Here is a 12578-nt window from a genome sequence, read left to right as displayed (position 1 = left end):
GGGTTTCCACGTTGGGGGTCAGATTTCCTGAACGCAGGTGGGTTTAGTTTCATTCTTGGGGCTGAGCCTCACGCTGGCAGGGCTGAGCTGCTGTGTCACTGGGCTGGTTTGTTATTTAGCTCTGAGTCATTTACATTTACCCCTTCGCGATCTGTGTAATTCTCTCCCCTCAGACATTTACCTCTTTGTTCTGAACCTTCTCTCTTGTCAGTTCGATTTATTGTGCCCCACGCCGGGGAGAGGGGAGGAGATCTGCACCAGGCCACCGCAGAGGGTGGATCTGCTCTTTTGAGAAACAGGGGCTTGTTTCTATGCCGACACCTACAGCACTTTCCACATTCAGAGATATCTTGGCTCCCCTTTGAGATAACAGTTCCTTGTGTTTCCAGGAGACACAGACCAGGAGGAAAGAGCGGGGTGACACTTCCATGTACATGCGCAGATGTAGGTATAGACAGACTCACAGAAGAGGAAGGGGTGTCCAGAGCAGCAAAATTGAGCTTCCGATAGGAAACACCTAAAGGAACCACACCTGTATTGATCCATCCATAAGTCGGCCAACAGACTCTAACACCATCCAGGAGGATGTGAGTATGTCGGTAGGTATAACTGGTACATGGTACTTATCTATAGAAATTGTATATGCTGTGACATTTATAACTTTGTTGATAACGTTAATAAAACTACTTAAAGATCGATGCTCTTGTAATTGTCGGTGTTACTTACCTATGGTTTCACGTGTTCCTATGAACTCTAGATCCAGAACAAACAGAGATAACTCTGTTGAACTTGAGACTGTAGCCGATAGAGCTGATCCCACTGAAGTAGGATTAACATTAAATAGAATAAAAGGCTCCATCTCCCTAGAAATGCCCCTCTCTCCACATTCCTGGTGCTCTAAGCTCTTGATAGGGAAATCAGCTGACCCCTGCTCAGCTGAGCCACCTTAGTAATTAGGGTTGATTGGCCCCAGGCCTCTAGCCCTTCACAGGCCAGCCACCCACAAGCCCAATCCCACATGCAGAGTGAAAACTGAGAGCATGTGACCAGTGTTGCCAACTCTCATTATTTGACTGCAAGTCTCGCAAGATTTGGTGTTTCCCTTGAACAACCAGCTTCCCCGAGTCCTGTGAATGGTGAGGATCTCGGCTTTTGTTGACATCAAATGCAAGTTTCTAGCACTGCTGATTGGGGACGAAAGCTTGAAAACGCAGCCTGAGCAGGACCCTAAAAGGCCCAGAAACCCAAAGATAAATAAAAAGAACCCCCAGTTTGTTGTGTTTATAAAAATCATGTGAGTGTCCAACCAATCCGGTGATTTTGGGGGCCTGACTCCTCTTTTGAATGCTTGGTGTCCAAAGACCAGACTTTTCTGCAGTGACTCAGCAACTTTATAAGGGGTCTTGGGTTTTAGAGCACCCGCCCCTCTGAAAATCAGGCCTTGAAAGCGCGTCAAGTTGGGCACTTAAAAACTGCAGGCCCCCAACTTGCCCTCTTCGGACAGAGGTGGACGGGCCAAATGTGAGTGGCGTTGAAGCCTAGCACCCTAGCAATGCAGTGAAGGGGAGGGAGCAAAGTTAGGGCTTAGAGATGCTGGGACAAGAGGCAGGATGGGACAATTATGCTCTGTACAATCCGCAGAGAACATACTTGCCAAGAGAAACCTGTCTGTGCCATAAGGTCTTGTTTACCTTCTACATCAAGGAAGAACCAGGAAGGAGAAGAAAGATGATCTTGTGGTTAAGACACAAAACTAAAGAGTCAGGACTCCTGGGTTCTATTTCCAGCTCCGGTGGGAGAGTGGGATTGAGTGGGTAGAACTGGCCTGTGGTCTATTCCTAGCTGAGGGAGGGGAGGGTTATCTAATGGTTAGAGAAGGGAACTGGGGCTCAGGACTTCCGGGTTCTACTCCTAGCTTAAAGAAGGGACTGTGATCTATGGGTTAAAGAATAGGATTGAGTGGTCAGGGCTCTGGGTTCTACTCTACTCCTTGCTAGAGGAGTATGGTTTAATGGTTACAGAAGAAGGGGGCGGGCAGGACACCTGGTTCTGTTCCTGTCGTGGGCTTCCTGTGTGACATTAGCCAAGATGCTCAGAACCAAAATAGCAAAAGCAGCCTTTAATTCTGAATGCCTCCTTTTTTGGGGGTTCCCAGTGTGAGCTATGAAGGCCTGAGTTTCACAGGGGCTCAGCATCCGCAGAGCCCATTGTCAGCACGCCCCAGGACACAGCGATCCTACCAGGGAACCTGAGAAACAGCCAACCATGGGGAAAGGAAACTGCCCTGGGAAGCCTGGTACACCTCTACCCCGAGATAACGCTGTCCTCGGGAGCCAAAATATCTTACCTCGTTATAGGTGATATCGTGTTATATTGAACTTGCTTTTGCCTCGCCAAACAGCCTGGCCCGGCCCTCGTCCAACCCCCACCTACTTCCCGCCCCCTGACTGACCCCTCAGAACCCCCAACCCATCCAACCCCCCCGGCTCCTTGTCCCCTGACAACCCCCTCCAGAGACCCCCAGCCCCTAATCACCACCAGAACTCCCACACCCTATCCAATGCCCCTGTTTCCCATCCCCTGACCCCCAGAATCTCCGAACCATCCAACCCCCCCGCTCCCTGTCCCCTGACCCCCCCCCCAAGACCATCTGCCCCTTATCCAAGCCCTTGGCCCCGGCCCGGCAGCCTTAACACACCATTCAGAGCAGTGTGTCGGAGCCAGACACGCTGACGCATTGATCCGCTGGCTCCGTCCTCCAGAGCGCTGCTTTACCACATTATATCCGAATTTGTGTTATATCAGGTTGCGTTATATTGGGGTAGAGGTGTATATGGTTATTAGTTTGCTAATGAAGCCAGCTTCCAGGAAGAGAGTGAAATTGGCCATGTGTAATGTGTTTGGACAGGCTGGGGGTGCCATCTACTCACAGGTTCCCAGAATCCTCCTCACCAAAGCAATGAACCTCAGATTTGGAGAAATCTCTGAATACGTTTGAGAGTAAAAATTCCTCTATTTCCCATCAATCCTGGTTAAACAGTGAAGAAATCAAGGATTGTGCGGGGTTGACAGGAACTGGCAACGCCAGAGCGGACATGGATTCAGGAATGGGAGGGTGAGTGGGGGAAGTGCCTTGTACCTTTCAGTGTAGCAACATGTTGGAATTTCCTTGTAATCTCTGTGGACATGAGGTGCGGGGCACGCCGGCCTCTTAGGAAATCCCAGGAAAAGAAAACTCAGCAGTTGCCTCTTCTGTATGTTAAATGGGTAGGGAGTGAGGTAGGTTGGAGCAAAAGGGCTGGGCATCAGGATTCCTGGGTTCTGTTCCAGCTCTGGCAGGGGAGTTGTGTCTGGTGGTTAGAGCGGTGTGTATACTGGGACTCAGGACTCCTGGGTTCTATCTCCAGCACTGAGAGGAGAGTGGGGTCTCATGGTTAGAGTGGTGTTGTGATAAATGAAGAGGGGTGAGGGTAACTCCCTTTTATGGACAGCCAGTAGCTATAAATCCCTCGTTGTAGCTGTTCTCTAACTGCTCTACCTGTAAAGGGTTAATAAGTCTCACTGCTCTGCATAGGTAAAAGGAAGTGAGTGGGCACCTGGCCAAGAGAGCCAATGGGAAGGCTAGAACTTTTTAAAATTGGAAGGACTCCCCTTTTGTCTGTTCTGTTGTTGCTCTCCTGGGAAGAGGCAGCCAGGGCAGAGCTATGCTGTAAGAAGCTTGGGCCAGGTATGAAAAATCATCAGTATCATACCTGCCCTGGGAACTATTCATGTAAACCCCAGATATGTAAGTAGACCAGGAAATGTCTAGGGAGACATGATTAGGTTTATCCTTTTTATTTCTTTATGGCTTGTGGATTCCTCTGTGCTAACCCCAGTGCTTTTGTTTTGCTTGTATCCTTTAAGCTGGAGCTCAAGAAAGCTATTCTTGGTGCTTAATCCTTGTAGTTGCTCTTTTAAAATTGAGCAATAGCCTGAGCTCCCAGATGTATTTTCTCCCTTTTTAAAAAAAAAAAAAATTTACCTTTTTTAAGAACAGAATTAATTTTGTTGTGTCTTAAGAGGTTTGTGCATGTTGTTTAATTAGCTAGTGCAATAGCTGATTTTTTTAAAATTTATCAGTTCACCCCCAGAGGGGGGGGGTGAAAGGGCTTGAGGGTACCCCACAGGAAGGAATTCCCAAGTGCTCCTTCCTGGTCTCTTAAAGGGGTTCTGCACTTGGGTGGTGGCAACATCTACCAATCCAAGGTCAGAGAAAACCTGTAACCTTGGAAGTTTAATACAAGCCTGGAGTGGCCAGTATTAATTTTTAGAATCCTTGCAGACCCCGACCTTCAGCTGGGACTTAGAACTGCTGTTTTTTATCTCCAGCCCTGGGAGAAGAATGGGGTCTAATGGTTAGAGTGGTTTATCTACTGGGACTCAAAACTCCTGGGTTCTATCCCCAGCACTGGGAGGAGAATAGGTTTAGTGCTTAGAGAGCTGTGTATACTGGAACTCAGAACTCCTGGGTTCTATCTTCAGCACTGAGAGGCAAGTGTGGTCTGGTGCAGTGGTTCTCAAACTTGGGCCACTGCTTGTTCAGGAAAAGCCCCTGGCGGGCGGGGCCAGTTTGTTTACCTGCCGTGTCCGCAGATTCGGGTGATCACGACTCCCACTGGCAGCAGTTCACCGCTCTAGCCCAATGGGAGCTGCGGGAAGTGGCGCAGGACGAGGCTGCTTGTCTAGTGGTTAGAGCAGTGTGCATCCTGAGACTTCTGGGTTCTATCTCCAACACTGGGAGGAGAGTGGGGTCCAGTGGTTAGACAGGTGTGTATATTTTGGACTCAGAACTCCTGGGTTCTATCCCCAGCACTGAGAGGAGAGCAGTTTCTAGTGGTTAGAGCGGTTTGTACGCTGGGATTTAGGACTCCTCGGTTCTATCCCCAGCACTGGGAGGAGAATGGGGCTAGTAGTGAGAGCGGTGTGTCTACTGTTACTCAGAACTCCTGGGTTGTAGTCCCAGATCTGGGAGGAGAGTGGCATCTAGTGGTTAGAGAGATGTGTATCCTGTTACTCAGAACTCCCGCATTTTATCCCCAGCACTGGGAGGTGAGTGGGGTCTAGTGGTTAGAATCATGTGTATACTGGGACTCAGAACTGCTGGGTTCTATCCCCAGCATTGGGAGGGGAATGGGGACTAGTGGCTAGAGTTGGGAAATGAGAGTAAGTACTCCTGGTTCTCGATTTGGAGTATTTCTTAATTTCCTTTTCACCCATATAGCATGGAAGACACTTTGCATGTTCAGTGCCCTTTACAAACACGGTCACTGCCCTGGGAGGAAGACAGAGGAGTAAGCACACTCCAAAGTTCCTACCAATTGCTGTTAAGCCACTAGCCACATGAAGACAGGATCAGGGGAACTCCTGCCTGTCAATTCTCTTCTCAGTCCATGGCACTCTTACAAATAAGGATGTAATACATAGCGGGTATGGTCATGTCACTCTCTAGTGGCTGACCCCCCGGACTACTACAATCACTTGCTCATTACTCATTGCTAAGGTTAGAGTAGCACAGGGATGGGAAAACTTTTTGGCATGAGGGCCACATCAGGGTTCCGAAACTGTATGGCGGGCCGGGCCTCCCCAAGCAGCCTTGCCCCTGCCCCCTATCCACCTCCTCCCACTTCCCACCCCGCTCAGAATCCCCCACCCATCCACCCCCCCTGCTCCTTCTCCCCTGATCCCCCTCCCAGGACCCCCCCATCCCTAACTGCCCCCCTGGGACCTCACCCCCTATCCAATCCCCCATGCTCTCTGTTCCCTGACTGCCCTGACCCCTATCCACACCCCTGCCCCCTGATAGGCCCCCTGGCACTCCCAGGCCTATCCAACCCCTCCCCCGTTCCCCATCCCCTGACTGACCACCCCCCAGAACCTCCACCCCATCCAACCGCTCCCTGCTCCTTGTCCCCTGACTGCCCCCCGGGACCCCCTGCCCTTTATCCAATCCCCCGCTCCCTCACCATGCCACTCAGAGCACCAGGACTGGCAGTCGCACCACCCGGCCAGAGCCAACCACACTACCACGCAGTCTACAGCACCGGGGCAGGCCTGCAGCTCTTGCAGCCGCACTGCCTGGCAGGAGCTCGCAGCCCCGACGCCAAGAGCGCTGGCAGCACAGCGAGCTGAGGCTGCGGGGGAGGAGGGGGATAGCAGGGAGCTAGCCTCCCCGGCCGGGAGCTCAAGGGCTGGTCAGAAGGGTACTGCGGGCCAGATGTGGCCCACGGGCCATAGTTTGCCCACCTCTGAAGTAGCAGGAGATGTTGTGTGTTTCCCAACTGACACAGCTAAGACAGCGGGTGAGCTGTAAGGCCGTCCAGATGCTAGCAAACTGGCATGCAAATAATCCAATCTGCAAATACTGGGGCATGCAGTTAAACACAGTGGTATGACATGCCAACAAACCAATATGCAAAATAAATTGGTATGCAAATCAGAAGCATGCAGCAAAGCTAATGGGAGTCGTTGTGGCATCTTACAGACTAGCACATTTATTTGGGCATAAGCTTTCGATGCATCTGATGAAATGGGTTATACCCCACAAAAGCTTATGCCCAAATAAATTTTTTAGTTTCTTAGGTGCCACAAGGACTCCTAGTTGTTTTTGCTGATACAGGCTAACATGGCTACTCCTCTGAAAGCTAACGGGGTTCTTCCAGCTTTACTCTGAGCACAGTAAGAGCAGCTTCTGGCCCCTGGTACTAAGGCACTGCCTTTCACTGAAAATCCCGATAGGTTTCCCCTTCTCATGTTCCCCCTTGTTTGCAAATTGCAGCAGGAACCTGTTGCCCAATAAATCCTTCCTCACTCAAGTATTGAACCCAGCTCTTTATCCAGCCGAAATCACAGTCCACCCATGTGTTTGTTCAATAACGTGTCGCAGGTTGTCTGTGGGTTGGAGGGTCAGGGCCATGTTCATCTGAATCTATCTAATATTAAATTATTCAATGTGAAAGGTGGAATTTTTTAGAAACCTGTGTCTGAAATTCAGCAAGTGTGCCTAGAAGCATGCAGACCCTGGATATTTCACGCAGCAGCTACAATTGCACATATTGGGCATGCTGCATTTCTTTTACATTCATTCTGTAGCAACTTGTGGCAAATAGTATAAAGTGCAGATCTTAAACTACAGTTCCTGGGGGTCGCCTCAGGCTAAACTTACTGTTTTGACATTTATTTCTATTTTCCAAGTCGCACTTTTTGGCTTTTGTGTTTTCACATTTCACTTTTCATCATTACTCCAATCTCACTGAAAGCATTGTTTTCATGTGTTCTAGAGCAGCGATTTAGTGTGCACTTGAGTGCAGACTTTGCGAAATGGGGCCCAGAAATAGTTTTGGGGGAATGCTAGACTCCTCCTCCTACCTAATCCCCTGACTTCCAATTATATTTTTAAGGAGTTCCTTTCCTGACCTTTCAGAAGTATGTGCTGAAGTGAACCAAATACTTTATTTCATAAGTAGAAATACACCCCTTGAATTCTGCTTGCAGCTCTGGTCACCCCATCTCAAAAAAGGTGTATTAGAAATGGAATATATACAGAGAAAGGCAACAAAAATGATTAAGGTATTAAGCTTCCATATGAGAAGAGATTAAAAAATCTGGCACTCTTCAGGGTGGAAAGTGATGGCTAATGAGGGATATGACAGAGGTGTATAAAATCAGGACTGGTGTGGAGAAAATGACTAAGGAAGTGTTATTTACCCCTTCTCATAACACAAGAACCTGGGGTAACCCGATGAAATTAATAGGCAGCAGGTTTAAAACAACCAAAAGGAAGCACTTCACACATCATGCAGTCAACCTGTGGAACTCATTGCCAGGGGATGTCGTGAAGGCCAAAACTATAATGGGGTTCAAAAAAAGAACTACATAAGTTCATGGAGGATAGATCCATCATTGACTATTAGTCAAGATGGCCAGGAATGCAACCCCATGCTGTGGGTGTCCCTAAGACTGCCAGATGCTGGGACTGGATGACAGGGGATGGATCACTTGATAATTGCCCTATTTTGTTCATTCCCACTGGGCTAAGACCATTGGTCTGACCCAGTTTGGCCGTTCTTATGTTTTTATCTTAATAATCTTCTTTCCACTGCTGGGAAGTCATTGTTAGGACAATAAGGGCAAGATTAACCCATTCATTGCAGGGCCACTCATCCCCCACCAGTCCTAGAATAGTCAGAGAATTACAGTATAGTACAGCCTGGCAGAGTGGTCACGGTCCAGCCTTTGTCTGGCTTCCTTATTCAGATTGTAAACAGTCTCTCATCATGAATCCGTGCGGCACCTGGTACAATGGAGCCCTGGTCTCAGCTGGGGCCTCCAGGCACTGCTGTGATACAAATAATAACAAATATTCATTAACGAGGGCACAAAATCTACTTGCCCATTGAAAGTGGGACAACTAATGACATTTTACCTGCCTGTTAAAATAAATGTGCAAGGCTGATGTGTGGATTATGGATTATTATTGTATACTCACCCCCAAATCGCGACCGGATGCCTTTCCGGAAGGTATATGCTTTAGTGGGTCACCAGTTATTGGGCTCAATACAGGGGGAACTGAGTGCAATACAATAGCCTGTGCTTTGCAGGAGGTCGGACTTGATGATGGTTTTAAATGGAGCTAATGATGGTAGCATCTGCCCAGCCCTGTATTTATTATTCATACGGCATTAGCACCTCGAGGGCCCAGCATGATAGGCGCTGGTCATACATAGTAAGGGGCAGTGGCTCTGTCCCAGAGATTCATCATCCAGAGGCAATGCTAGAGGTCACACCGCAGGTCAGGGGCAGAGCCTGGAAGAGAATTCACATCTCCTGGGTCCCAGGCGACTGCTTTAGCCATGACACCACGTTGCTTTTACTTTAACCGCTCCCATTCTATTGGTTCCTCCTTAGCCCCGCTAGCCATATGGCATTGTCACCACTCAGACTTGTGACACTCGTTGTTAGGTAAGCCCAGTTGGCTGTTTAGCTGTAAGTAAATATGTTGCAACTGGATGTCTTTGGATATTGTCCAGACTGAAGCCCTGTCCAAATACCACTGTCATGAAAAGAAACCTGTTACTGGAAGGCAGCTGATAACCTGCCTTCCCCCATTAACCCTTCCCTGGTTTGCTTTTACCCAGAGGAAGGAAAAAACAGACTCTGAGATGAGTGATCTCAGTGGGGCTAGGCGGGTTCATACCAGAGGATGATCTGTCCCAGAGATCTGAAGGCCTGGTTCAAGGAGCTTAACCTCTAAAAGGCCAGGTACTGGATTACAGGGTTAGGCAGTTGAAGAGCGATAGGTTAACTGGTGCCTGTGCAAATGCTGCTTTGAGCTTCAAAGCCACCAAAGGGATTTTGATACCCATCTGCCATTACAATGTGTCTGAATCTCCTACATGGCTTTGAAGATGCCAACCACGATGTATTGTTTAGGAATACAGGAACTGCCACACCGGATCAGATCATAGAGTTTCAGAGCCATGTGCCAGACATTTCAGAGCCAGGTGCAAGAAAATCTATTGTGGACGATTATAGCCTACCTGGAGGGGACATTACCTCTTAACACCCATTGCCTTATGTCCTGAAGCAGGGCTATCATGTGGCAATGAGTTCCGCAGGTTAATTCCACATTATTATTTCCTTTGATCAGTTTTATGTTACCTGGCAGTAGCACCCAAAGGCCTTCTTTGTGCTAGGTGCTGTGCAAACATACAGAGCAGGTGTAGATGACGGGTGGTCGAACATGCTGGTGCCTTGTCTTTATTAGCACTCCCACCATTGCTACCAGCAGTGTAGGTTCCCTAATTGAGTATAGTGGAGTCCTGGCTTAACAGACAGTTTCTGCCCCAAAGGTTTTACAATCCAAGCGAGTGGGATAGACAGAGAGATCCACCCTTCCGGGGCTCCCTTCATGTCTGGGACCGCTTTCCCTACTGAAACATCCCAGGACTTGCCCAAGGTAAAACAGAGTCAAAAGGCAGATCCAGGAGTCCTGTTTCTCAGTCTGCCCCCTCGTTGTAACCCAGTAGATCCCACTCCCCTCCCAGAGCTAGGAATAAAGCCCAAGCGTCCTGACTCCCAGTCCCCCCCTGCTTTAATCCATTTGAACCTATTCCTCATTCACAGCTGGGAGCAGAACCCAGGAGTCCTGACTTCCAGCCCCCTCCCGCCCCCCATGCAAAACTGAACTGTGGTATTTATCACAGCCCCATCATTCTGATCTGTGGCTATCACCTGGGCATGGAGGAAACACAACCACAACCTCAGGTCCCTAATTCCAACTGCCCCGCTTGGAAAGACAAATAAACTCTTGTGTCCAGGGAGTGAAGAAAACATCTTTTGTTCTGAACTTTTCAGATTTCCTGGGCTCCTCCCCTTCACTGACTAACCCACCCAGCTGTTTGCACATGGGCTCAGCTTACAGGCAACTCTGAGGATAAATAGCCCAGGAGGAGCTACTTCTCCTGACCCTCCTGTCCTCACCATGGGGGGCTCTGCTCTCTACCTGGTGGCCGTGTTTGCTTTCTACTTCCCGGCTGTTTCTCACAGCCAACTGTAAGTACCCCCGCGCTTCTGCCACGGTGATGAGGATATTAAGCTGGGTTCGTTACATGGCTGCCAATGGAAACCAAGCTCAATTTTCCTCTCTTCTCTGCTAGTGTGTGTGGAGTGGGAACAGGCTGCAGAAATTCTCTTCCTCACCTGGTCCAATCCTCTTCTCCCTCGCTCAGTTCCGAGGCTAATTGTGGGGTTTGGAAGATGGAATTTTTTTTTAAAGAATAAACTGGATTTTGAGCCTCACTTGATCTAAGTGAACCAGGTGTAAACTGGGAGTAACTCCATAGAAAACAATGGGGTTGCACCGCCCTGAAATGCACTGAAATCAGTGGGATTGTCATTCCGTTGGCTTCTGTGGGCTTTGGATCAGGCCCTAAAAGAGACCTGAATCAGGTTCTATAGGCCACATCTTGAACTCCTTGCTCAGTTTCTACATCGGCAAGACACCCAGTGGGGCTAAATTCTATTTTCAGTGTATACTGGTGCAAACCTGGAGTAACTCCACTGACTTCAATAGGTAGTTGGTTACACTGGAGTAACTCCGTTGGCTAAGGGGATTGCTTATGGTGCATGAGGCAGACCAGAACCCAGTTCACTTCCAAGGGGCTGGTGGGCTTCTGAAGCACAGTGGTCCACGACTTGGGCACTGCACTGGGAGTCAGGACTCCTGGGTTCTATTTCTAGCTGTTGGAGGGAATGGGCCTGGGGGACCAGAAGATGGGAAGGGGAGTCAGAACTCCCTGGTTCTACCTGACGCTCTCACAATGGGGATATCCAGGGGATGCCTGGATTCTGGGAGGGGAATGATGTCTAGTGGTTAGAGCCGGGAGGAGTGACTAGGAGTCAAAACTGCTGGGCTCTATTCCCAGCTGAGTCACTGACTGGCTGTGTTACCTTAAGGAAGCTCCTCCCCTTTTCTCTGCCGGCCTCTCCCTCACCTGTGAAAGGGGGATCATGACACTTACCTACCTCTGTAAAGGGCTGTGAGATCTATGTCTGGTGAGTGCTCTGAGTGTGACCCTGAGGCTAAGCAGGGCCGGCTCCAGACCCCAGCGCGCCAAGCGTGTGCCTAGGGTGGCATGCTGCGGGGAGCGCTCTGCCGGTCACCGGGAGGGCGGCAGGCGGCTCCGGCGGACCTCCCGCAGGCGTGCCTGCGGAGGGTCCGCTGGTCCCGCGGCTTTGGTGGAGCATCCGCAGGCACGCCTGCGGGAGGTCCACCGGAGCCACGGGACCGGCGACCAGCAGAGCACCCCCCGCGGCGTGCCGCCGTGCTTGGGGCGGCGAAATCGCTAGAGCCGCCCCTGGGGCTAAGCTTCTATTGTCCATCTGACTGATTGGCTGCCTGGCATGGTTACCATCTCCCGGCCTGTTCATGTCTGTGCTGGAGTGGCCAGATGAACAGCCAAGAGCCAGACCAATAGCCCATGTGCTTGGCTCTAAAGCTGGGAAGGGATCTTGGTGCCAGGGGGTGGCAGCAATAAGAGGGAGGAGGCAGGAACAGGTAGTTTAGTTTGATTTAGTGCTGCCCCCTATGGCCAGGCCAAACGATGGACGTGACACTGAGCAGATGACAGAGGGAAACTCTGAGGATGCCCCCCTTCAGAAGTGGGGGGAGAGGGCTGCTGAAAAGTTCATCCTACCTCAGGGGCCTGCTGAGCCAGTGAGAAGCCAGAAGCTGCATGAGAGATGCATTGATCTGTCAGGATGACTCAACTCACCTACGGAGCCTGGGTCGGGTCCCCACCCTCCCCATGGGGCTGGAGGGGCTGCCGTCCGGGTGCCAGACTTCGGGGTGATAGACAGACGTCCGGATGTGGGGCTGGGTTTTGCAGCTTGACCCCACTGGGAATGCACCACGGTGGGCTGCAGGCCAGACACGCAGACCTCAGTGCAGCTTTCCCCAAAGGGTTCCAGAGATTTATGTTTCTGAGCCTGGGCCAACTTTCAGGAAAGGAGGAGGGAGAGGGGAGATTTGGTAGCCA

At 50.2% G+C, this 12578-nt stretch overlaps 1 protein-coding gene across 1 annotated transcript in view; it reads left to right on the top strand.

Moving 5' to 3' along the window:
- Nucleotides 1-12578, top strand: part of LOC123353778 (complement C3-like) — a 77126-nt gene that overhangs the window by 49365 nt on the left and 15183 nt on the right. Inside the window, exon 30 of the mRNA XM_044995187.1 lies at nt 4636-4730. Coding sequence (XP_044851122.1) covers nt 4636-4730 — 95 coding nt within the window. The remainder of the gene's footprint in view (nt 1-4635; nt 4731-12578) is intronic.

Source organism: Mauremys mutica, chromosome 20 (genome assembly GCF_020497125.1).
Source record: "Mauremys mutica isolate MM-2020 ecotype Southern chromosome 20, ASM2049712v1, whole genome shotgun sequence".
Lineage (NCBI taxonomy): Eukaryota > Metazoa > Chordata > Testudines > Geoemydidae > Mauremys > Mauremys mutica.
Note: the sequence above shows the minus strand (reverse complement) of the source record. Positions and strands in the feature narration are given on the sequence as shown.